We start from the raw sequence: 26,544 nt of genomic DNA, 5'->3' as shown, positions 1-26,544 counted from the left end.
TCTATTCATAATCTTTATGATATTAAGTTACTTATGAAACACACTCGTTAAAAGGTAACCCTTCACACGTTTAGGAACTGATTGGATGTTAGTCCTATTATTCGGTTAAACAAGGGATCGGTGAGGTACTCAGAGCTCAGCTGGAATGAAACCAGGCAAGGTCCAGGGTTGGGAACCCCTGTGCTCGAGGTTCAAACACTTTAGTTTTTGACTCTAAAGGTACACAGCTGCCTTTCTGTTTTAATAGTGCTCCACCAGACATTTTCTTTAACTATTCAGAAGAGGCCTAGATGATCTTCTAGCAAGGTAAATCTGTGCTGTTGCACATATTGACAGAAGTGACAGTTTGCCATGGAGCAGCTGCAGGACTTCCCTGCACCAGCGATGATGTGTTAATGAGCAGGCCAGGATCCCGATGGAGAGTGCCAGGCCAGCATTAACTTTCTAAGGGGCTTTGGAGAGAGGAACTTCCACTGGAGCGCTCTTGGAAGCTGTTGTGTTTAAATCCAGATGACAAATGTCATAAAACCCTCCATAAAAAACTACCTGAAAGTGTTTGTTGCGGGTCTATTGGTATGGGTCTGTAAGAGCATTGACCTGGTAGCTGTTAGAACATGTGTAATTGGCTTTTCGTTCTTAAACTGAGCTCCAGCCGTGCAGGTACTGTAGCTAACCACAGGCATTTCTGTAAGCCTTGTGTCATGCACATGTGTGATTTTAATTATTACAAACACTGATTAAGCGCCTGTGACTGCAAATCAAAATTAACGTGACAGTATACAGCACAGGCTTGCTCCATCACATCGTGAAGTCTAGACATGAAAGTGGTGCCATGCTATAATTTTTCTGAGAACTGAAGCTTTAAATTGTAGAGATTCCAAGTAAAGGCTGACGAAGGGTCGGGTTGTTAGTATATAAATGTCGGTTCTTCATGTCAGCCTGAAATGCCCCTACATTAAGTCTCAGAGTTTAATCTTTAACACTTGTGGTGTTATAGTGGGTGTGTTTCCTGGGGTGGCAGAGCTGTCAATGGAGAGTGATGTTGCTAACCACAGCTGAACAGAGTTTGAGAGCTGATGAGCCTCAGTTGTGGGAGGGCTTTAAGTACAAGCTGAACACTTCCCTGAGCTGAGCCAGGCTGAGACCTCAGTCCCGAGCTAGCCACAGGCGAGAGCGGGCAGGAGATCAGGTCTCCCGTATGCGGAGGCTCAGCAGTGAGGGAGGCAGGCCGATGCAGGATGGCAACGGGTGTGAGGGGCTTCGGCCTGGCTCTCTCGATAAGGGGAGAAGCAGGAGAGCAAAGTGAAGGAACCCCGATAAGGGGGAGAGATATGATGGTGACAGTCTCTGAGGAGACTGTGAACACAACTGTGAAAGGGGTTTTGCCCGATAAGGGGCGAGAGTATGAGCAACAGTCCCAGAGGAGATTGTAGAGCAGAACTCCAATGAGAGGGTGAATGGAGTAAGAGGTTCCAGTGGGACCCAAGTGTAACTGTGGAGCTTTAATCCTGAAAGGAACTGGGAAGAGCGACAGTCGCAGAGGGGACTGTGTAACTGTGCAATCGGAGCCTTAAACTGTAGACGATCCGGAGATTTAAAGGGACGGCAGCCTGTTATAGTGTGTAAGAACAGAGCTATCCAGAGGGTCAGACGGCTGGAGTACATTAGTTGAGTGTGTGTCAGAGCTGAGAGCATGCTGGGAGCGAATAGAAATGCACTGGTGGTTAGGCACAGGACAAGGTGCGCCGGCAGCAGTGTGTGTGATAAAGCAGTGGGGGCCAGCCACGGGTGGAAGGTGTACCATCGGCTGGGAGGGCACAGTCCAGGGCATGAGGGTGACACACCAGAGAGGTCATGTGAGAGCTTAGGGAAAGTGTGCTGAGTCTCGGCACGAGTGGGATCTGTTAAAGAGAGACTTGGGTGTTTCTGGTGAGCGAGGTCTCGGCGTGACAGTGAGGCACTGTTGGTCTATGAGTGTGTGAGACCCAGCCTGGTGGCGTCACAAGGTCGGCAATGGCTGGAGATGGACCCTGGAAGTCTGAGGTTATCTGAGGGGAAGAGCCCGTAGCCCTTGTGGGGGTGCAACAGCGAGAGAGTAGGAGGCTCTGTGTCATCTAGGAGGAGGGAGGCTCCTAGCTGAGGAGTGTCATCAAGGGTTGGAGGTGAAGCTTGTTCAGCCTGGGAGTCCGCGAGCGAAGGGCTCAGCGAGGGAAGAGAGAGCTGTAGAGGACGGTGGTGTGAGCGAGCTGGAGACTCTGAGTCTGAAAGTCCATGAGCTGGATCCTAGACATCTCTGAATATGTAGGCTGCATCTCCTGGTGCCCTGATGAGGGGGCCAAGAACATCACCATTCTCAGAAAAGGTATCCCAGCAGGCTGTGAGGGGCAATGGATATGCCTGTTCGTACCAAAGGTGGAGTCACACACTTAACGGGTTTGCCTTGTTGTATATTATGACCCATGTAAGTGTATGGTACCTTGCCAAAGTCTTTGACTTTTGGCACAAATAAAATGGGCTGGATTATATGGTCTTCATATTTAGGATACAACACTGCTACAATTTCCATGAATTTCCACATGTAGTCATACTTGGGCAACTTCTCAGTTTTGAAGAAAATGTGAAATGTGTAAAAGACTGGATATTTAGGAAGTGCCCACTTCTTCTCTCATCCCGATGGCTACAGTGGAGAATTAACTTCAAAACCTCATAACCTTTGCTGTGTGTTTTCTTATTGTGACGTAAGTGTTGTACCGGTGTCTTTAAATTAGTAATAACAATTAGGGTGAATTGTGTGTTTTCTGCCAGCTTTGTGCCACAAAACCATTCATATTCTGGCCAGTAAGTGAAGGGAGGTTACAAGCAGTTAATTTACTTCCAACTGCAGCTTAAGTAGAATCAGAAAAAACTGAGTGAATTTGTACTTCCCTTTTGCTCAACAGACTACAATGTATGATGCTGTGCTTCACCGGTGCCTACTTTTCTGTGTATCACTGATGCTGCCGTCCAGACTACAAGGTATGCTGCAGCTTTTTTTTACATTTTCAATGAGTTTTTAAGAAATTTGTTTATGCATATATGAATTTGTTGGTCCAATCCAGTCCAATCCAGTTGTGAGCAGCCCTAGTCCTAGAGAGCCAAAATCCTAGAGGATGATCTTAAATCAGTGGCCTGCTTGTATCTTGAAACAATACATTGCATTTATTTGGCAAATGACAGGCTCAGTTAAACTTGTGGGAGCTCAAGTGGAATAGAAGCCACCTGACCCTGAAGGGCCTGGTTGCCCATCACTGCTCTAGGCTTCCCCGCGGTTGAGGAGTGTGGCAGACCAGAGGCAAGCAGTCGGAGCTGATGACTCAATTACCAACACAAAGGTGTAAAAAGCTCTGTTGTTAGAACAAGTCTACCTTTGCCAGACAGCATTAACCACTCAACACTTTGGGGCATTAACAGAGCTGATCGCTGGCTTGCCCTTCAGCCAGTGTAACAGAATTCTTTCTATTTCATTTGAGCCTTGCTGTGATGCAATGTGCATGCAAGTCTCACCACGCTGCAGGTGACTGTCCTCTTTAACAAGAATACCTTTCCTCTTAGCTAACTTAGACCAAAGCCACAGACCAATCTCCATGCCTTGTTAACCAAACTCTTACTTACTGTGTCCTCTTTTTATGAAGAGATCTTCCAGATCTTCTGCTTGTGCTCTATATTCTGTCCTAGTGGCACAAATGCTTTGTGTCCTAAAAAACTGGGACACTGACAAATTATTATTAAGTCACCTCGAATGCAAATTAACTGTGGTGAAACAGAGTGGTTCTATCTGTTGTAATGCAGCATATAGCATAGAAAAATGCTTCGATTAATTTTCACAATTGAATTTAAAATATAGATGCTGTAGCAACTATATGATCCATTGTAAAACGGAAATTGTAATTACAGGAATTTAGAAATTCTATTAAAAAAATGAATCCCACTCTGCCCTCAGCAGTGCTTAGCCATTTGTGCACCAGGAATCCCTGTTATTATCTGCCATTTTGTGATCCAGACTCTAAGCACAGCCTGTACTCAAGTGAGTACTTTTACTACTTGCTTCACTCATTAGGTTGGAGAGTACAGTATGTGTTATGAGTGTCTGGAACAGGCTACCAATCCATGTCACTAAAACCGGTAACATGACTTCTTTCAATAAATGGCTTGTTGAGATCCTCATATCAGTGAGCTAACTGGGCCAAATGTTTTGAAACCTTTCTAATTTTATGACTAATTAGCAGGCTTTGTTTATCAATCACATCTGACTTATTGGCAGATGTTGCTTAGCTTTACTCTTCCATAAAGTAAAGAGGCTCCTTTTTGCACAACAGGGGTGACCTTGTTAAGGAGAAAGCCAGAATTACAAGCTTACTTACAAGTCTTCAGTAAATCTGGAAATGTGTGTTTGGGAGGTACCTCAAAGTACGGCTTGTGATGCATAATTGTAACTCTTGTCTGCTTACCTGTTCCAGGTGAAGTCACAAGTCATCAATCTGTAAAAGGCATTTTGGGAGAACAGTTTACCATCCAATGCAACATCAGCTTACAACCTGGGGAGTCAGTGATGCAGGTCAGGTGGCTGGATGTGCAAAATAAGACTCTGCTTTCATACACCATAAATGAACACAAAACTGAAATGGAGGGTCGAGTGTTTGTAAATTTATCTCGGCCCGATGCGAGTGCCATTACATTCAGCTCTCTATCCGTAAAAGACGATGGTTGTCACAGGTGTGCCTTTGATGTGTACCCTAGTGGACTACAAGAAGGAACAACATGCATAACAGTCATTGGTAAGTCATTCACAGAAAGTGTCCTGACCTGTTTCTGTTTTTTATGCAAAGAAAGCAATTTGACTGTGGAGGAAAATATCTAAATAAACAGAGAATTTTTTATAAAGTGCTGTTACAGCTAAAGGGTATGCCAACATTCAAAGCTGTCAGTTTATCAATATTAACCTGCCCATTTATCTGATTTTCACAACAGCCTTAAGAGTTGGCTCTTCCCTCTATATTCACATTTGTATCAGATGCAACATCTTTTCTGCGAGTGGTTAAATTTATTAGAAAAATCTATTTCCTCGGTACTAGATCATGATTATTCAGCTCCTTCAGAAATCCCTCCATTTTTATTGAGAAAGCTGGCGAGCATTATGTTAACACTTAAAACAAGTGACGATTCTGCAAGCAGACTGACAATGTAACTGCATAGAGTAGATGACACAGATCAATACCATTCTGTTAATGTTTTGATTTTTTAGCTGCGTATCAAACTCTTGATTCTTGTTTATTGTGAAAATGTGGAGCTTGATTTTCTAAGTGTGCTTGTGATCTGGAAACAATCTCCGTGTTAGTTTTTAATAATATAATTTGCATAATAATTAGCTAGGTATTTTATTGGTTTAAATTCTGTTAGTGTAGTGTTTATAATGTGCATTATACTTAGTATGCTGCAATAAATAATACCATATATTACTATACAATTGTGACTATATTGTGTTTTCCTTGTCTTGTGAAGTAGATGCAGGAAGAAAATGTTTTTTTCCCATTATGATTGTGAGAGAATAAGATGCTTGAATATTGAATATTTTGGCATTTTCAATATAGCCCCAAAAGTTGTGGAATGGCAGAAATAGCAGTGTCTTACATGTTTATTTTTTTTTACCTAAAGAAGTTATGTTAGCAATTGAAAACCAAAGTCTTTAAATGATGGCAGGCCTCATAAACAGATTGAGAAGTTGTTTTCCTGTTTGGCCACAAAAAGAGCCCATGATCTGTGGCACAGCTCCAGGCAGGAGCCCTTGCCAGCTGGAAAGTCTCACATAAGAAACTTCTTCTGCGTCCCCTTTCTGCAGCGGTTACTGCTGAATATACTAAACCTCACTTCCACAGCTGGTCTTTGCACTTGCTGGTCTTTATTAGGCAATTTTATCAATGTTTTCGTGGTAAATTGAAAAGGCATAAAAATGATAATTCTGCAAGGATGTATGTACAGTATTTTCAGTTTTTCACATGTGTTTTCCCTTTTGTGGGCCGTGGTCTTTCAAGTCTGAAATGTATGCATCTGGTGTGTCCACATAACCAGACATAAAGCATTGAGAATCATCCAAATTCAAACACATTGCCTATGATAAGGACAGAGTGGAAAAAAATCCTGGCATTTAATAGCTTTGGATTTTTTTTGATTTTGCAATAGATTGTGAAACTATCTGTTTTGATACTTTCTCACATTCTCAAGTTACAGGCGCTAGGCAATGGGGCAAGAGTTAAACTGACCAGAGTACCTTCGCGCAGTGATGCACCTTGCTGATTTAGAAAAGCTAAGGAAAAAGGCTTTGAATGTATCAGAATTGGATCTCTTGATTCCTGAATTGAGTCATTCCCTTACTTCACCTGAATGACCACAAGGATTTCAAGTTTTTGCGAAGTGTGAAGCCTGTGACAGTTCAGGGCCTGGGCTAACTATCACTGCTTTAGCAATGCGGAGGCCCAGTAGCCTGACAAACCAGTAACTGAGGTTTGTGGTGAAAAGAAGATATTTTCCATACAGACTGAAGTGTTAAGGGGCAAACTGTTCACCACAACCCACTCCTGGAAGTAACAGCGAAATGACTTCTTCACCAGAAGAATAGATATTGGTTAACAAATATGTATCTTTCATTGACCAAAAAAAAAACAAAATTTCTGTGTTATCAGCAAATATTCTTTCTGTTGGAATAAGATATTCCATTATATACACAGAGTATCGTCTAGCATGCTAGTCTAGCATGGGGCAGGGGGTGTTATCTTATGTTATCACAGGTGTTATCACAGAGATATCTAGTATCTCTGTGAAATAACAAAAAGCACTCAAATCGGAACACATTGGTCTGATTTCCTGTGCTTTTAAATAAAGCTGAATTTGTGTAATTCACATGTTTCACAACCCAGGAAAAGTCTGGTATTCCCAGAGGTGTTATTTGTGTCGATAAAAAGAAAATGGCTTGCCAATAGGCATATCACCCTTCAACACACAACTGGCAGCCCTGTTGAAGCTCAGCAGGTGTGAGCCTGGTCAGTATCTAGATGGGAGTCCTCCTGGGAAAAACTAAGGTTGCTGCTGGAAGAGATGTTAGTGGAGCCAGTAGGTGGTGCTCACCCTGTGGTCTATGTGGGTCCTAATGTGCCAGAATACTTAATGTGTTAGAACTGTACAGAATATTTCCAAACATGGCTCAATGACTATTTTTTGACAAGGCCATCCCTGCCTTTCAGTTATTCCTGAAATGTCACACACTACAGGTGTCTCTTTCTGCAAGGAGTAAGTTTGGAATGAACCCAAGTCAGGTCGGATTCTACAGCACTGATGCCAGGATTTCTCCTGTTCTGTTCTTCCAGCTGAGGTGAAACCAGGCAGCAACAAGACTGTGGTGAGCGGGAAATCCACAGACTTGAAGTGCAGCTATGGGGTCGTCAAGCACGTCCAGCAGGTCCTGTGGAGAAAAATCACTCCAGGCTCCAAGGTGGACATTGCCTCTTACAGCACGATGGACAAAGGCAGTGTCAAGGACCTCTTCAAAGACCGCTTTTCGATTAGCCACGGGCTGCAAGAAACCAGGATCTCCATCTCGCCAGTGAAACCAGAAGATGACGCCTGCTTCTCATGCGAGTTCAACACCTACCCATACGGGACCAAGAAAGGAGTCACTTGCCTCACTGTCTATGGCAAGTGTGCTTGACTTAACACGCTGTTCTCTTTCAGAAGGTTTTAATAGAACCTGACAACAGTGGCCTCAATGTTTTCCTTTAGCTGTATTTCCTGTAATGGGACTCAGGGTCAGAAGATGCTGGAGGCTTGTGTTATTTAAAATAAAAATAATAAATATCGGCCCTGTCAGGAAGTGGGCACATTAAATTACAGTCTAAAAGAGCTGATAGTGGGCAAACAATAATTAACATTATTTGGTGATGCAAGAACTATTTTGAGGAACATCATATGTCCTTACAAAGGCATTTTTACTAAACATGACTATGTGTTGACTATAGCTTGTTCAAAGCAGCCACCACTCTTGCTTCTAATCATAGCAAAGCTATATTTTTTTCCCTCTATAGTACCCTTTCGACCCTTACAGACAGAGGAATTTGCCTAATTATAGGTCATACAGCGTTCACTGTTCCTTTTGGCCAGACTCCCTAGGAGTGCACAAAGCGTCTCGTTGGTGGGTCCCAGAATATGCACAGCTACAGTATGTTCCTCAGCATGCAGAACTTGAGTTAATAACCTCTGCAAGGCTCTCAGCCCTTCTTGGTGATACAGATACTACTCCCTGTTTGTTGTAGTGTCACCTATGGGTGATACCCATACTTTTCAGGAAACTAAAGTCATTTGTAGATCCTCATCTTACTAGGAAAGGCGATGAGCTAAAGGAAATGATAGTTACAGCAATTAGTTGCTTGATTGTTGTAATTCACTGGATTAAAGATCCTAAAGAACTTCTGTCCCTGAGATCTGAAATGTGCTATGTCTTAGGGCACATATATTGTACATATATCTATTGAACAAAATTGCTAGTTGCAAGTGACCCCTCATAGCCAAGCTGCACAACTGCTTTTAGGAAGTATCACAATTCAGCAGCTTTAATAGGTCTTTTAAAATCAGCAGCTTTAGACCAGGGAAGACATTAACATTGTTTCAGTCAGTCAGATAATTTGTTAGAAGCTAACAAATGTAAGAGCAGATTCCAGTGCCTGTTGTTCTCAACCATTGTCTCCCAGTATGAGAGGTTTGATCAATGTATAATAACAAAGGTGCTGTAGTGCCACATAGTTTTCATCATTACAACTGTTGTGCATTAAAGTTTTAAATCTGCCTAACGAAAAATCAAAGCACTGGTACTTTATGTGCCTTATTTAGTGTTTAATTGCTGTTATGTTTATATGAAGTTTGTTGACACAGTAGAAGACATTTTTACACAAAGGGTTGTGGGTGTCTGAAACACGCTGGTCATGTTGAAGAAAATGATAAGCTGGTTTCTTTCAGAAATGGCTGGATGAGAGTCCTTGGTCCTTGGATTACCTAGCAATTAGAATGTTCGAACATTCAAAGACTTTTGCAAAATGTTCTTTATTCATAATCATGTGAAATTCACTGAAAATTCCAAAATAACATTTAGATAAAATATTTCATTTATCTCTTCTCTAGATGTCTTGCAAGATTATTTGCAGCAAAATTGATCCACAAAGTCTTTGCTCTGTAACAAAAGGCTTTAAAAATCATTCTACTAATTGGTTCATGTGATTTTGTCTTAACAATTGTAATTTCAGCCACACAGAAATGTGTGCTAAAGAATCTCTTTTATTTATCATGGAACTGTCAGATGTCAGCTGAAAAGCAAATAAGACATTTAGAAAAAGGAATTCTAACAAACCATGAAAGAAGCTATTGTAGCAATTTAATTAATTCAGATCACAGCCTACAGAGTGAATGTATCCTGTTTCTGTTCACAAACTACAGGGTCTTTCAGTTGTGCTCTTGGTAAACAGCTATTCTTCTGTTTCCACATGATTCATCTTCTTCCAATTTAACACTTCAAACACCAAAGGCATGAGCAGTTGTACTGTTGTTTTCAAACAGTTCAACATCATCTTTTATTTCATCCATTTTGACTCCTGTGTTTTGTAATGGTTCATTAATATTGAAACCAGACTAGCCTGTTAGTCTAAACAGGCCCTGCCAACAGTATTGCAACTGCAGAGACCCAGTTGTGTCTATAGCAAAACTGTCTACTATTGCAATTTATAATTTATAACTATAATGAAATATATTGCATTTATAACCACTTTGTAGTTTTTTGGACAACTAGTCAAAAAACTACAAAATGGTTGGTGTTGGTGTACCTCTTAATATTGTAGAGAGACAGAATACCAACCTGTTGTTGACAACTGGAGAATCAGGTACCAGTTCCCACCTCAAGCACAAACATGGCCTGTCCAGAGCTAAAGATGGTGTAAAAGACAATTTGTTTTCATTTGAGCATTATACGAAGGTTAGTTTGAAAGTAATGCTGCCTGAATATTCTCTCATTAGCAAAGTGGTATTGAAAAGTGTAGCAGTGTAGTGTGCTGCCAATGGGGACTTTTTAATTAGCCTCATCCGCAAGTTCCATGTAAAAATCATGACAATGACAATTCTGTTTCTTGAGAAAAGGAACAGGAGACAGTGCTTCCATAATGACCCTTGTAGCCAGCAGTGTAATTCTGATATTTTAAGATGTGTAAAGCATCCTTAAATAGTAGAGACTCATAATCTAGGTTCCATATGTCCACTTCTATTTTGACAATTATACCTGAACTCTGATGAAACCAACAGTATAAAACACGCAGGTATTTTATTTTAGAGCACCTAGCATATGGATAAAAAGGAAGGTGAAGTATCTGTTTACACACCTGGGGGAAAAGTGTTGCTTTATGTTTTGCAATATGAATGTTTAATGTTATTCATTCTCTGTGTTTCAGTTTTGCCAAAGCCTCAGTTGGATTACAGATCTCTAGGACCTGGAATCATTGGAGCCAACTGTTCTGCTGTCGGGAAACCAGCTCCGGAGATTTTATGGAATGTAGAGACCGACAACAGGACGTTTAATGTTAGCCATTCCTCAAAAGACCGTGCAGATGGGACCACACTGGTCATAAGCACTTTATTTGTGCAAGCCAGTTTATTGGACGAGAAATCCGTCAAATGCATAGTCCACCACCGAGGCCTAGAATCGCCTATTGCAGTTACTCTGAACACCAAAAGTGAGTCATTTTCTATTTATTTAAGCCTCCGGATTCAGCTGTTGAAGGATTCTTTAGCACAACCATCCTAAAGAGCTGCTAAAAAGTTCAGGTTGTGTTGTATACTGGTGTGTCTGTTTGGGGTCCTCAGAAGTAAATAATAATGATAATTTCTTGCATGTGAATATTATATTGTATTATACAATATATGTGTGTGTATTATACACTGGATTAGGGACTTTCTAACAGAACACAGATCAGCCTCAGAGAATTCACATCAACAGTGTATTATCAGATGAATTGGTTTTAAATACAGGTGCCTCTCCTTACACTTACATAGCACTTTTCTGAACACTCCACTCAAAGTGCTTTACAGGTATTGGGGACTCCCTTGAACTCCCCTCCCACCAATGTTCAGCCCCCACCTGGATGATGCGATGGCAGTCAAAGTGCACCAGTCCACTCACCACATGCCAGCTATCAGTGTATACTTTGTATCATAATTCAGTTCTCAGAATGGCGGGGAGTAACACTCATCCACTCTGTCCTCATTGTGTAATGTGTGTACTATGGCAAACTCCTTAAAAAGTTTGCCACGGTAATTTGCCATGATATTTTTGTGGTGTTAACCTTGATTTACTTATCTTTCCCCATTGCCGTGGCTTGAACAGGCTTTATTGCAAATGACAAGTTTATTGTCATTAAAAGTACCCTTTTTCTGCTTTTATCATGGTAGCTCACTGAAAGGTTTCACTATGTGAAAATGCTGAATCTTGCCTGTAGAAAGATAACAGGCATCACTGGCTTATTCTTACCATCTCTGAGATGGTGGGGCTGTGCTCCGCCCCTGACCGTGGCTGCTGGCAGGCTGAGAGAAAACACACTCTCTAGACGGTAGCAAATGCTGCTGCTCCGCAAGGCTCCAGCCTTGGCTCCTCCAGCCTGCTGCTGGAAAATTCTGCACTGTCTTGAGTTTTTGGGAGCGACTGTTAACTCTCAAGAGTGATAGAAATAATTGGTGAAGCTGCCCGTCTTTCTTCCTGTGATTCATTTCTCTTCAATATTCACAGATTGTATTAAGTTATTTCGGTGCCAAAAACATCTTGATTGATTTGAGCACTGGACCATTGGAAGGCAGAACATCCACCTTCCTCCTTCTTGCTTGCTCATGTTCCGGACAAGTGCTACAGTATGTACTCAGTAGCACCGAATGCAGTAGACTGCTGTGCGCCGTTGACAGTTTTTCACAGAGTTTAAAGATGGAAGTAGATCCAATTATACTTGTTATTCAAGCCGTGAGGTGGTGTTCGCATGCCACCAGAGACTTCAGGTTTCTTGTTTCCCTTCCGCACCTGGAAGTCCTAGGAGGGAGGTGTCCGTGAGAACGCAGTGGGTAAGACATTGTGCAAAGGCAGGCTGACGTTGATCAAATGTCCAGTGGCATCCACAGATCCCCAGTGCTTTTTCTTGACTCGCCCTCATTAACCGGTTTTGTTTGTCAGCATTTCCAGTGGCATCAAGAGAGAAGGTCACATCTGCTTCCTGAATATCTGGCCCTAAAATTAAAGTTTGTGATGCAATATTTTGCTCATAAAAGGCATAATTAATTTATACCATGAATACACAGTCTGTCGTCCAGAACAGCCAACAGAAGAACAAAGATAATAATGAGTGTGTTAGTGACATATCAGGTCACAGTTTTTAGTTTTCCCCTGTGTGATAGTATTTATCACAATCTGCAAGAATTTTTTTTTTCCATCCTGGAAATTCAATGTCATGTAATATAATTTGTCAAGTTGTTATAATCAGATGGAGCAAACATTATCTTGTTTGAGTTTTGCATTTAAAACCATATGTACCATCTCTATTAGCCTTTGAACAGCAATATAAAACCCTTAGAGAAGTTATAAAGCTGCTGCTGATGTTCTCTGTAAGGCCATGCAGTGATTCTTGGTAGAATGATTCCTGACAGAGACAGATGTTATGACCGAATGTAGCAGTTCAGTAGTTATTTTAAAATAAGGAAGAAAAAATTATTAATCTCTTCCATAGCATGGATGTATGTGGACAGGCCTTTAAAGGTCCTTTTCATCATAAAAGTGCCCCCGCTAAGAAGTAAAAGAGCCACGTGATATTTGTTGGGGGGAAAAAAAGCCTTTTTTGTGCTCACCAGCGGTAAGCGCCATCACATTTGTTTTTCGGATCCCATCTGTGTCAACATTGTACCACCCTGAAAGGTCTTTCTTGAAAATAAACACATACAGCCTTTCCACAAAGTTACTGTGCGTTGGCTGAATGGATCAAACTGAGTTACTTTTACAGTTCAAGCGATACAGTCCTATTTCCCTACTCTCTGTGAAAACACATATGCTGTGCCACAGAAAACAAGACAATTTTGTTGTTTCTTATTCCAGCCATTATCTCTTCCCCACAGCCGCTCAAGAGTCTGGCAAAATAAAATCTCTGTGGTAGTGTCTGGTGCAGGCTGGCACATCAGTCAGAGGTGAAAAAACACAGATTTGTGCCCCTAGTGGCCTGTGTATTGTATGAACAAGTCTTTGGTTCTCCCACTCAGACCCTGGCCTCATGGCAGCAAGGCCAACTAATTAAGAAATCATAAGTATCTTACGTTCTTATGAATTGAAATCATGCTGTGCCACTTAGAGTTGTCTTTGCTGTTCCTCCCTGTTATTTCAAACCATTTTTAACATGCAGTCCATGATTGCCGAAATCAAGAATTCAGTTTTTCATATCACTGGTTCGACAGTGTTAACATAACAGTTTGGAAATGTAAGAAAATACTAATCTCAAATTCCAATTTGTCAGTTTAGAAAGATGTGTATGTACTTTTTCATCCCTTTTTTAAGCAGCTTCTGTAAGCTCCCACCAGCTTATCATTTTGATTGATATTTAATATTATTCAAATAACTAACATTGGAATAGGTCTATAAACAGTGGAGGTTGAAAAGACAGTGGGCAGTAAGGTTTTTTTGCTTGTTTGATATAGATAAGCTAAAGTTTAGAAGACTGTTACTTTTTTGAGTGCAATTTAGTACAGGTCTTCATGTATGGGGATGTGTGTTTTGTCAAGTGGTGGAAACATTTTATTTAGCAGAAACTAATTTTAAAATCGATCAGGTTGCAGAATCTCCAGCTAATAGGGATTTACAATATTCCAGATGAAAACCAAAAAATCAGTACATTTGATGAAGAGAGATTGTTTATATGGATATTTTTATGTATTAACATTGAACTTTAATGTTGTTAATGTTGTTTCTGATACAGAAATTTTTCTGTAACATTCAGTGAATTCCTGATTTATGGTTGTCTTCTCTTTATTGTTTAAAGGACCTGAGAATTGCAGTTTATGTTCACAGATCTAGCAGAATATCACAACAGGCTTAGTTAATGGCAATTTCAGATTGATTTTTTTTTCATTTGTTGGCTTAAGCACTCAAAAGTGCAACTTTGATGCATTAGGAACTGAGCGCGCTGGCTCTGATGGGACTTTTGTCTGTTCCTCCTGGCTGAACTCTTAATTTTTCATCTGGATTTTTTTAGCGAATTTAACACAGCTACTCCAAGCCAGGAAACTCTAAAAATAAAAATTCTGACAGTCAGATAAAGATTCTCATGACAAAAGCTCTTGAACTTTATCAGCAGTATAAACTCAAATTAAACATGGCAAGCTAAGTGGGAAAATACTTTCACAGATGAATCCGATTATCACTTGTCATTTCATTTCCTGGTGGGAATTTCTTTATGTTTTCCTTGTAATATGATTAACTTCTAGGCTATAATGATTTGTTTGTATCTTGGCATTAAATCTTAATCTTAAATTAACAATACTTTGTATTTTTGGTTTTCCAGATCTGTAGAAGAAGTTTCTTCACCACTTGTCATGTGGTTTGTGTCTGAGTATAATGTAATTAGTGGGACGTTATACTTAAATAAAATAATGTTCCTAATGTTCAAATAATGTTAATGTGCATAAATAAAACTGTACCGACCCTCAGTCCACCAAACTTTTTGAAGGGGATCTCCAGTCCCAATTTCTCAGACTGGTTATGAAATCTTGGTAACAAAATAAATTCATTGACGGTATAGAAAAAATGAACAAATTTCAAATTAAGCACAAAATCAGGAACTTTTTGAAAGTACTGTAAGTCACCATGTTGTCGTGAACCCCTGGTCTCACACTTGTCACTGTAATGAATAATGTAATGGGATGAATGAGCAAATAAGTATGGGTTGTGCAGCAGACATTTCTGTGGAAGCCCGTTTCCGCCAGGGAGTAAAAAAAACACGCTATGGTATCTCACAATTGTGACTTAGTTTCTCAGAATTGCGACTTCGTATCTCACAATCGCGACTTCAACTTCGTATCTCAGAATTCCGACTTAGAAACTCAGAATTCCGACTTTATATCTTGCAATTGCGACTTTTTATCTCACATTTGCGACTTAGAAATAGCCCACATTTCATTGTCTGTCCTTTTGTTATTGTAACGGATTCGGGTTCCAGGTTTTGTGCCCTCGACGTTCCCACCCTAGTTTGTGCCTCACTGCATTGGCCCATAGCGTGTCTTTCTTTTTACTCCCTGGCGGAAACGGGCTTCCATACATTTCACCACAGAAATGTTCCAACATGATCTTGATGCAGAGGTAACAAGTAAGTTTTATTTATCAGCAAAAACATCTCAAAGTTGAGAGCAATATTTCTATTGGATTGAAAGAGATGTATTCACAAGACTGCTTGTTTACAGTGTAAAAGGGCTGCTTCACGTCTCTGGAAGTTTTGTTGCCTCGTTCTGAATCACAGAGCATGGTGCTGTGCATACCCTGACATTTTGTCTATTTTGTGATGAAAATTGAGGTTTTACAAGTGAAAGTGTACATTTTACTTTATTGTAGTTTGAAATTCACTCATCAATGCTGATTCTTTCGAACCCTGAAATATAAAAATAGGGTTGCAGTTTCCCTTTAAGGAGAATCCGTAAAATATTTTTAAAAATCAATTCCAGTTTTGGTTCAACATTATTAGAATATGGAGTACCGCTTAAATAGTACTTGAAGATTTTCTCAGAGTCTGCATGGCTGTGGAAATCATAAAAATTATTTAGATTGTGTTGCCAAAGTACCCATGTTTTTTGTACACTAGGCAGTGATCACCAGAGGTGAAATATATGCCTTTGTAGACTATATTAATGATTATTTTTAGTGTATGTCCAGTCAGTGAGTTGTGACCATGTTAGTCAATAACGGTTTCCTTAATGAATATCAACTACACTGTTACAAAATTAGAAACATCTCCATTTTTTAATTAAAGGCCTAATTTTTGAATAACACATATTAAAATGAGCTGTCAACTAGAGTAAAGAGTCTTTACTCTGCAAAGTATATATTGCGAGCCTTCTGCAATCTCTAATCATGCTTGATTATGATGGCAGTTTTGCTAAGCCATTGCTTGGTGTCTGTAGTGTTGTCTTCTAAGGATTTGTACAGATAATTTGCTTTGACGAAAAAAACATGTCAGGGGCAACTCTTGTTTTTCCTGGTTTGTTGCCAAGAGTTATTTCAGTCACATACAATTATGTGACTAAAGGGTTTATATATGAAGTACTTAAAAAGACGGAAATATACTATATTGTTTTTCCCAAATGTTAAAAAACCCAAAAAAGTAAAACAAACGCCAAGAAACACGTGTTTCATTTTTCCAGATGTTGATATTCACGGTAAAATGGCAAAGAGTTTTTTAATGGTAATACACGCTTAGTAATGTAGTATTATTTAATACTCTTGTCTAAAATGGTATAAACATTAAACTTTTGCTTAAAGAATACGTATTTTACACATTCAATTCAAATAAGAAAGTGGTTCTAGTTCAGGTGGTTTAATTAATATAGTAGCTTTAATTAATATAGTAGCTAACAACCCACACACAGTGGAACGTTCAATGGGTGATATGATTAACTATTATCAGCCTGGCGACAGAGGTGTGTATCAGAATATTCAACAGCTGAATCCTTGGGCTGGTATATAGGTACCAAGAGCCCACTGGTGCTCTGTTGTGTCCTTCGTGGGACATGACTCTTATCATTTTTGTACTTCCAAGCACATCTAAGTTTTAAATATTGACTGATAATCTGGGGCCTGTCTAAATATTGTAAAATTCACATCATTGTTGTATACTCTGCATTCTACAAAATGTTTAATTGTTACGATATTAGACATATTCCGAAATTTGTATCTTTCTGGTTGTTATCGTTGGAGCAGGACTTCAGATAGTTGTGACTGCAATACAGAATGCTGTTTTGATTAACTACTCTTGGAGAGGTTTTTTTAGACATTGGGATACTACCATTACAGTATGGCATGTGATGTTTTATTGATTAAAGTTGTTACATAGATTCTTCTCTTGCCATAAATGGACACAGGTTCAAATGTGGGAAGTGAAACACCCAAAACTGCCAGGGAAACAGTCTCTTGTTTGAATCTGCTGGACGTGGAAAGGAAGTGTTTGGAAGTACATCTATTGCTCTGCAGTGATGCCCATCTCACACTGTCACAGGCTGTCACAGTCCATGTCTTGTGTGCTTCTGTTACAGTTGGGACAGCTCTGACGATTCTCATCACAGTTACGGCAGTGGCAGCCCTACTTGTTCTGTGCCTGTGCATATGTCTGTGGAGATGCTTCCTACGCAAAGACGAAGGTAAGTGCCTGTCTGAGATTTTCTTTTTCAGGTCATTAGGTCTTGATCTGAAATGTTGCAGGTTTTAAGTGTCCTTTTTTATTGTATCTATTTGGCAATGCAGCAGGAGGCTCGGTAGTGCTTGTTTCAGAGGAAGGTGTATGCTGTGATTATTTCTCCAGCAGCAGTAAAATATCATAGGAATAAACCAGGCTGATTGGTAACTAAATTCTTTTGACAAAGAACCACATTTTTGGTGTTTTGAGAGGCTTCACCCATTAAAGGCACTCGCTCTCAGTGAAGATTGAGCTCTATTATCCAGTAATGGCAGGCTCGAGCCTGGGTCACATCACTACCCGGCAGTGACGTGGGTTCTGTAAGTGGCACATCCTGTATTTACAGACAGCACACACAAATGTGACGTGTCAACATTTGATTGGCTTAAAAGGTGCCATAAGTTAAGACTTAAAATCTAAGCAGTTTCAGATTAGATGGTTATATAGCAAACTAATTGTTAAAAGCACAGATTCATAAAAAAACACATTTATATTTTGTCTGTCTAGATATTTCATCACACTGTGTTTTCAGGTTTTCTGTTTAATTACTTTTACATTGTGTTGAATAAAATATGCTATCCTGGGACTCAAAATAGCATTTATAAAGATGGAGTAGTTGCAACTGCTTAAGGAGCTCATACTTTGAAGGATTCAGTTGATGGTTCATGATTGAGTAAGTATAAATAAGAAATTATATTAGTGAAAGAAATGATATTAGTGAAAGTTGTAAATAATTGTTTCCTTTATCCACTTATCTTGGCTTTATGCAGGGGAATGTTGTGTTGCAGTTTACCTACTCTTTGTAAAGACTTTGAGAATCATAAATTTGAATTTCCATCAAAAGAAATACATTAACTTAGTTTATTAGCTCTTGGCAGGTCTTCATCACTTCCTCTTTAAGACACATACCGCTTCAGTGAATTTCCATCAACAATCCATGTGGGATTTAAAGCCTTTTATCTTTGTTGCTATGTGTCGAGAACATCACCAATAACAAAGGGTGTAACTGATTTGGAAAAAAAAACGATTTGAAATGGCTTAGAAGGAATTCACATCCTTCATTTTCATGCCATATAACAAAAAGGTAATCTGCCTCCGGTCAGAGAAATCAAGCTCCACAGAGACAGGAAACCCCTTGGCTACAAGAACGTGAGGCCAAAAGGCCTGACCTGTGAAGCAGTAAACATGTAGTGAAAGGGGTAGAAGCAGGAAACAGAAACTCCAGCCCAGTTCCTTTGCCTGTCTTAATGATTTGTTGCTCCATCTTCACCCTTCTCTATGTTTTGAATGGGACTGATAAAGAAAACACTGCCGCAGGAACACCCATTGCAGCTCATGGGCACCTTTTTAATCTTTAGTCTTTTTTTACGTAGTGAGTGTGAAACCTTCAGGTCTCTTTCTCGAGCAACCAATATAAATTAGGTAATGACAACAAAAAACAGCAATTCAACAGGAAAATAAGGGAATGTTCTGGAGCACAAACTGGGATCCGTGATCGAGATATTGCAGGTCCGGGCCGTGGTCACAGTGCTGCCGAGCCATGACCTGGATTCTCCCGCTGGCTGCCCTCTGCTGACTTTGGGAGATGCGTTGGAATTAGGAGGCAGGGCTCTCTGGGTTACTGGAGACGCAGCAACTCCTGCAGGCAACGCCGCCCTTGTGGTGCTGCTGGTGAAGGACACACCTCTTTCCCCACAATCAGCCATCACTGAACCTCCTGGAAAGGCCTGAATTAGGAATAAACACTTGGGAAACAGGACAACTCCCAGCTCATGTCATTTCTTTTCTTTATGTGCACAGCTGGGTGATGAGCTCTTCCTTCCCAGGATGCATTGCTCACTTCCCTTCACCTCCTGCAGCCCACCCTTGTGCTGTCACGCCCTCATGAGGGAGTGCTGACTGACCTGCACCTTGCACAGCCAAGCATCAAAGCCAAGGAATGACTGAATTCTTCTCATAGCTACTGATCCACCACTAATATACAGATTAGGGATATGGGGTATTGTCTATATGTGATGAATTGTAATGATTGATTTTGGGTGAATTCGAGTTTTTAGACAATTGTTTTTTTTTATTTTCTTACATGCAGAGGGCACTTTTGTGGGCACTTTTTTGAAAATTGTGTTTTTAGCTTTCTGCCTTTTTTTTTACCAAGTGAGATGTTGTAGTGCCTCATATTCTCTCTTTTTGACATTCTGCTGAATTAAAACAATTGAACCTGACTCGAAAGAGTAAGCAATGTTTCATTGATGAAATAGAAATAAGTGTGGATCTGTAGTGAAAAGAGTAAGATGCTTACTTAATTAAGCCTGTTACTATACCAGACATTACTATACAAATCAATGACAGACAAATCCATTTCTGCAGTGAAGACTTGCAGGCCTTCTGTACTCTCCAGTGATACAAAGACCACACAAAATCAGGTGCACAAATTAATTTATACTGGAGTCTTGTTGGCTAATATGAATTGAGACTCTTTCATTAACACATTTCTTAGAAAGTGGTTATAACAGCAAACATGAATGTTCTTATTAGGAAACAGCTGTGATTTTATGGATTTGTCTACAATGTGTTTAAACTGGCTCAGGGCCACCTTTCTTACCACTGAAGTAAAGGCATCAAATATGAATTAGTGATAATTGCTGCTTATGAAATTAGGTGAAGGAGCACAGACGTGAGCTAATCACAGCACTCTAATTTGAAGTGTTTTGTGGTTCAACACAGTGTTGAGTGCTTCTATCTCCTCAGGCGGCTACCACAGAAAAGCACATTTACTGGAGTAGCTTTCAAAGGCTTCTTGTAATTGAAAACACAGGAAATCCTTAAAATATCCCTGAGTTATAATAATTATTATTATTGTTGCCATTTATTTTTAAATCAGCTTCACTCAGTGAATTTATTATTTAGTAATAAATAAGCTTCAAATGTTGCTGTTCAAAGGGTTATTTTCCACATCCACAGTGCTGACGTTTTCATGCCCACATGTGGAGTCTGTCCTTCGTGACAGAGCACAGTAGGTCTGGGGCACAGGTAGTTCTAAAGCCCACTGTTAGCTGAAAAGAAACGTTGCCTGAGACTGAAGAACAGGCTCCTGTCATAAAGGACTGCGTACCTTTGTTTCTCACACAGTGCCACTGGAAGAGGCTGCCACACAGAGCTCGATGAGCACAGGGTGTAGGTCCACGTCCAACAAGACTGAAGCGCAGTTTTTCAAAAGCCCTTGAAATGTTTTACTACTAAGTCTTAACAAGTTCTGACAAAGTTTACCCCTGTTTGGCAATATAATTATACCTTTTCTTTACAATAATCTATATTTACAGACAGCACACACAGTGTTTGTATGTATGCAAGTCATAATTAGTTTTCTAAATTTCCAAAGTTATTCAAGATTCAACATTAATATCAATGTTAATCCCAAATGGCCCTTTCAGGTAAGGGATTGAGATATTCCTGGATCCTGTTTCTTCTATTTTCTAGTGAACGTCTGTTAGTAAGTGAGCTGGCAGGAAGCTGCTCAGGATGAAGTCAGTTTTGGGTAAAAACCTGATGAACAATAAAAGCAACAGTGAGGGGCAGAAAAGAGGGAGTCTGCCACCCGCAGTAGTCTGACTCAAACAGACACGCCAGTCTTCCTCTCTGTGTTTGATGCTCGGCTTTATTCCTTAAAAGGAATTGCGTGGAAGCTGCCAGAGGCAGAGCAAAAAGGGGAGAGTGGATCAGCTCAGGCTACATGTCTTCTCGACACCTGAAATCCTTTGAGTGATTCAGTGATGTGCATCTTAAAAGTCTGCTCAAACAGCCTTCTCAATGGATCCCAGTATTCATTATTATGATTACCTGTCTGATTATGTTATTCAGCAGAACTTACATAGCAATTTATCGTTTTTCTAGAGCAGTTGAGGTGAAGAAGATTGCTCAAAGGTACAACAACAGTGCTCAACCGCAGGTTTCAAACCCACAACCTTCCAGGTTTATGTCTAGTTTTAAGAGTCTCTATTCTTCACTTTCTCAGTGGAGCCCTTTCCAGTAGCTGGAGATGTTACACACTTCCAAAATAGAAAAGGAGTGGCAATGTTGACTGATCTTACCGCACAGTGAACTTTGTAATCACAGAAATATGGGAAAATGTACACTTGCATTGACAAAAGACCCACTGACTAACATCCACCACATTTAGAGTTTACTTTTGAATTCTCAAGACTTGATTTCACATTTTCTCTTTTGTTTTTTTAATTTCAGCAGACGAAAGAAATGGTAAAACAAATATTTAGGTTTCAATCCTTTTGGGTTTTTTTAATTTAATTAGAAGACAGGGTAAAACAAACATTGCAGTTTCAAGAGCTATCATTATGCTATTGAAGTCCAGATTACGTGAAGACTCGCAAACTGCATGCATGGAATCCTGTGGAGACACATCTTCAAGTCTTGTGCAGGCTGTTAATTTACAGGTGGATTGAAGTTAAAAGTATACCTTGCCATAAAAAAACCTCAAAAATACTTTTTTTCCCCTCCGGTTTATGTTAAATATGTTATGCGTTACGGTTAATGAACAGAATGAACAAACGGACTTATGAAAGGAAGAGGAAGTAAAGGTTGTTTAGTAAATGTGGCCTAGAAGAACTGAAGATTTTTTTGTGCACTTGCGTGTGCATTTCTTTTTAGTAAACGGAACAATAACACGTTGGTACCATTTGTTAAACTTTACCATTCATGGGATAAATTTACAGTTTGTGTGCATAGAAATGTTATATTCTTGTTCCTGTTGGCGCCAGCAGCCATATCACCCTGCAACTCACAGCTGGTAACTCACTGAAGCTCAGCAGGTGTGAGCCTGGGAAAAACTAAGGTTTCTGCTGGAAGAGGTGTTAGTGGGGAAAGTAGGGGGCGCTCACCCTTCAGTGTGTGTGGGTCATAATGCCCCAGTATAGTAATGGGGACACTATACTGTAAATAAGGTGCTGTCCTTCGAATGAGATGTCAAACCGAGGTCCTGACTTTCTGTGGTCATTTAAAAATCCCAGGGTGTTTCTTGAATTTCTCGAAATTTCCCATTGGCCTTTACCAATCATGGTCTCCTAATAATCCACATCTATGAACTGGCTTCATCACTCTGTCCTCCTCCCCACTGATAGCTGGTGTGGGGTGAGAGAACTGGTGCACTATTGCTGCTGAAAGTATAAGGAATTATGATGATGTTGTTTTCTGCCTGAGTGGCATGTTGTCATTAAGATAAGACTTTAGTTATACAGGTGTTTTTTGGACATTAGAAAGCAGCTGGTTATTAATCTGATTATTCAGTTTATGAGAATGGTGAGACATCGCTTCTACCGCAGAGCTCCAAGGTCCTGGATTTGACCTTTTATGTGGAATTTGCATGTTCCCCAGATTTGTGTGGGTTTTCCCTATGTGCTTCTCTTTCCTTCCACTTGTGAGAGACACTCTGGCTGGGCAAGTAGGTGTCTCTAGGTTTTACGTGTGCGGTACAATGGATAAACTTCCACTCCAGGCTGCGCCCTCAACTTGTTCCGAGCTTCCAGGATAGGTCCCATGATCCTCGTCAGGAGTCAGCGACTTTCTGATAATGGGTGGATTGAGAGGCAAAACGCAGATCTTGAAGAAATTCCTGTCGGTGCTGTGCAGTGACAATTGACCCACATTAATCAAAGGGCAAGAAGAGCAAATCAGGGCTCGAAGGACAGCACCTGCCTGTAATGTCTTTGTAGACATTAGCCCAAAGTGACAGTTTCTGGGAACTCCCTGTTGGCATCTGTTTGGACGCCTCTGATTTAGAATACTAAAGATGAGGAGTGAGAATATTTTACAGTCCTCACCTGTTCTCCTGGTTTATAAATACACAAGAACATTAGAAGACCTGATTGGTGATCAGATGTTCATTGATTCAAGAATCGTTTCCACCCGCCAAACTATCCAGAGGAAGCCAAAGTACCAACTTCAACAACATGGCTGGGTTGCTTTTCCACACTCCCACAGCCCTGTCTCTCCTGTTCCTTTAGTGGTTTTAAATACACTTCCACGTAGTCTCTGTATTTTATGTGTCTTCTGGTTTGTGTTAGTGCTGATGCTGAAGAAGTCTGCTGCTTTGAATTTGTAAGATAACTGATTTTCCACACCAGTTGTCTGTTACAATGAGACTAAAACAATGTCGTTTCTGGCAGTGGAATGCAACTAGGCTTAAATGTGACCCTATAAAAAAACAATGTATGCCCTTTATTTAAAGTTATGTCAGGTGTTTTCTTCCATCAGCACTTGTATCTGGGTGGCCAGAGAGACCACAGGTCTCATAAAACAGAAAAGCCAGCTGTATGTGTGGGACCTGCAAATCTGTCAACCAATGTCCTTGTGGTTAACCTAACCACATGGCCAGTCTGCCAGTCAGTGCAAGGACATGGGACACCGTTTTGAACTAACTTGTAGCTCAGCACTGCATATTTCCATAAACGAAAGATAGAATCTGAACAAAATAATATAGAAACTTAAACTTATATTAGAAAATCTTGTACCTCAGGTTAGAATTTATTTCAGCTCTAAATACGTTATTTTTACAGATTTCAACAATTGCTTTGAAACATGTAATGCATAACTACTAAAGTGTAAATTCTTCACACAAAAATCTAAACTACTCTCTTCATCATAAAAACCTTTAAACTGTCACTCTATCATTAAAGCAAAAGCAAAGGACAGAACCAAAAATACATATTTTAAGACTTCTATTTTAATCATTGAAACTAATGTGAAGTAATTCTAAATATTCCTAGCAAAGTAAAATTGTTAGGAGCAAACGAATGATAAGAAATTATTTTAAATACAGTATATGGAGCTTTAAATATAATAATGTAAAAGTTCAGGAAGAGGTCAAACCCTATTCCCCTGTGTATGAAAATCACGTCGATTGGCTTGCGCATCTCATTTCACACCCCACCCTCTGCTCTATCTTCACTCCTGCAGCAGCTCCCTGGCTCATTCCTTCATTAAAGGCAAGTCTGAAATCTGTATTTTTCATGAATTTGCTTAGCATTTGGAATAGGTTTTTATGTGTCATCAGTAATATTTAAGCAGCGGAACAGGTGATTCAGAAATCTGCATTTTGTATGGAAATACAGTAAACTGTGTTAGTCAGTTGCCATCTTAATTTTTTGTTTTGTGTTAAGAGTTTTGCTCATCTTTTGAAAATTATGTCAAAACAATTGTAAAAAATTGTAATGTGCTCAGTTTGCCTTGAGGTGGATTGTGCAATCTCTTAAACCTTGATGGATATCTCACTTAAAGTTCCAAGGTTATGATGAATATAGAAAGAGAATGATTGGGCTCTACTCAGGAGATAAGAATTTCCTTCACAGATTATGGTACTTTATTTTTAGAGCCATTTGTCTTTTATACTTTAGGAAGTTATGGGAGTTGTCATTTCCTCTCTCCCAGTGGAAGATAGATTGCACTTTTAAAATCACATTATTGTCACTGAATAGTCATATTGGATGATCTTTTAGAAATCTTTCAGGGGAAAAGGATATTTTCTCTGTACATTAGATTGTCTATTTGGAGGAATGTTTTTGAATGTGAAGACTGTTGCATACCATTTTGAAAGGAGTTTGTGGACTGAACCCAAACCCTTCAGCTAGAGAAAAGCACTTCAAATAAACTGCTCCAATTTCAAATTACAGTTTCAATGAAACTGTAGATATTCTGCTATACAAAAGAGTCTCTTTGTTATCACTGTGAATCTGTTTTTATTTGATTAGTCTGGCTAAATAAAGTTTAAGATCGGGTTAGATTTAGATGAAAACATTTTGCACTGCAGTGGCACTTGCTGGTGGAAAGATGTAACTGCAGACATTGAACTATGAACAAGTCAAATAGGTCAATGCTGTGCTCTTAGGATCAAGGTTTTTGTGGCTGCTATGGGAACATATTCAACATTGTTTATGATGTGTGTTCCATGTATTTTAATATAAACAACCTCAAAAACTTTTTTTGTTTTATGCGTATCCATTATCTGCACAAACTTTGCCCATTATTCCATGTAATGTCCACTTTTGCCTGATTTTCTCCCACAGTCCACAGACGAGCTGGTAGGTTAATTGGTTTCTGTAGAACTGGCCCTGGTGTGAGTGTATGTTTGTGTGTTCCCTGAAATGGACAGGTCTCCCATTCACAGTGTATCCAACCTCACTCTTCTTGCCTGATGGGAAAAGTTCTGTCTGCCCTGTGACCCTGTACTTGTTAAAGTGGTTAGAAACTGGACGTATGGATGTCCACTCTTTCTTATTAGGACTCCATCCCTATTTCAAGTTGAGTACATCTTCTGTAAGAGCCCTGGCACCCTGCATTACTAGTGTTTATGCTGATCTAAAAGGAAAATATTCATAGACGGTTTGGTGGGTCTGTTGGTGTAAAAATGGAAGACACTGTATTCACACAAGAGTAAGTCGGTTTGTTTGAACATTATTGACTTCAGCTTGTTAAAGGTTGGGTTCTTTCACAGTGGCTACAAGAAATTGGAGAAAAGTACTATGAGTAAATTCAGCTAAATATATCTCCAACTCAGAAACATATGTTTCCCTGAAGCATGCGGTGTGGAGAACCCATATCTGCATTCTGGTCATTCCTTCCATGTCCTATATTTAACGCGCTCGGTTTGTTTAGATTTTCAAAATTACAAATAAGACAGACTAACATCATTTTTTTAAAAGAAAAGAAAACAGACCTTTAAGCCACTATAGTATGGCCAAGAGCACCGAGAGTCTAGACAACACTCTGCAGCTTGTAAGAGCTACTGTTAGGAAAACCAGTCTGTGTTCATTCCCTCTCTTCTTGGGACTTCAAATGTTTGTCAAGTTAATGTATCTTGTTTATTGTCTTGTATATTGTTTATATAACCTTTGTGAATATAAGTCATAGTTTTGATTTAGCTTGTGATGCCCTTAGTTTTCCTCAAGTAAGAACAGTTTAAAAAATCATCTTTACTTTGAGTTTACCTCTCATAAAACATCCAAAGCACTTTGCA

At 39.7% G+C, this 26,544-nt stretch overlaps 1 protein-coding gene across 3 annotated transcripts in view; it reads left to right on the top strand.

The window, feature by feature from the left end:
• Positions 1-26,544, top strand: part of LOC148836130 (OX-2 membrane glycoprotein) — a 40,151-nt gene that overhangs the window by 4,558 nt on the left and 9,049 nt on the right. For 2 of the 3 annotated variants that reach the window (XM_088914865.1, XM_088914866.1), the window contains 6 exons: positions 2,940-3,015; positions 4,497-4,814; positions 7,398-7,724; positions 10,515-10,796; positions 17,383-17,487; positions 19,323-19,741. In XM_088914865.1, the coding sequence (XP_088770991.1) occupies positions 2,946-3,015; positions 4,497-4,814; positions 7,398-7,724; positions 10,515-10,796; positions 17,383-17,487; positions 19,323-19,330 (1,110 nt within the window). In that variant the 5' untranslated portion in view covers positions 2,940-2,945 and the 3' untranslated portion in view covers positions 19,331-19,741. Of the gene's footprint in view, positions 1-2,939; positions 3,016-4,496; positions 4,815-7,397; positions 7,725-10,514; positions 10,797-17,382; positions 17,488-19,322; positions 19,742-26,544 lie in introns of those variants that run through there. The other variant, XM_088914867.1, reaches the window with a different exon arrangement.

Source organism: Atractosteus spatula, chromosome 4 (genome assembly GCF_055471065.1).
Source record: "Atractosteus spatula isolate fAtrSpa1 chromosome 4, fAtrSpa1.hap1, whole genome shotgun sequence".
In the NCBI taxonomy this organism is placed as follows: domain Eukaryota; kingdom Metazoa; phylum Chordata; class Actinopteri; order Semionotiformes; family Lepisosteidae; genus Atractosteus; species Atractosteus spatula.
The sequence above is the reverse complement of the archived record's forward strand: the minus strand, read 5'-3'. Positions and strand labels throughout refer to the sequence as shown.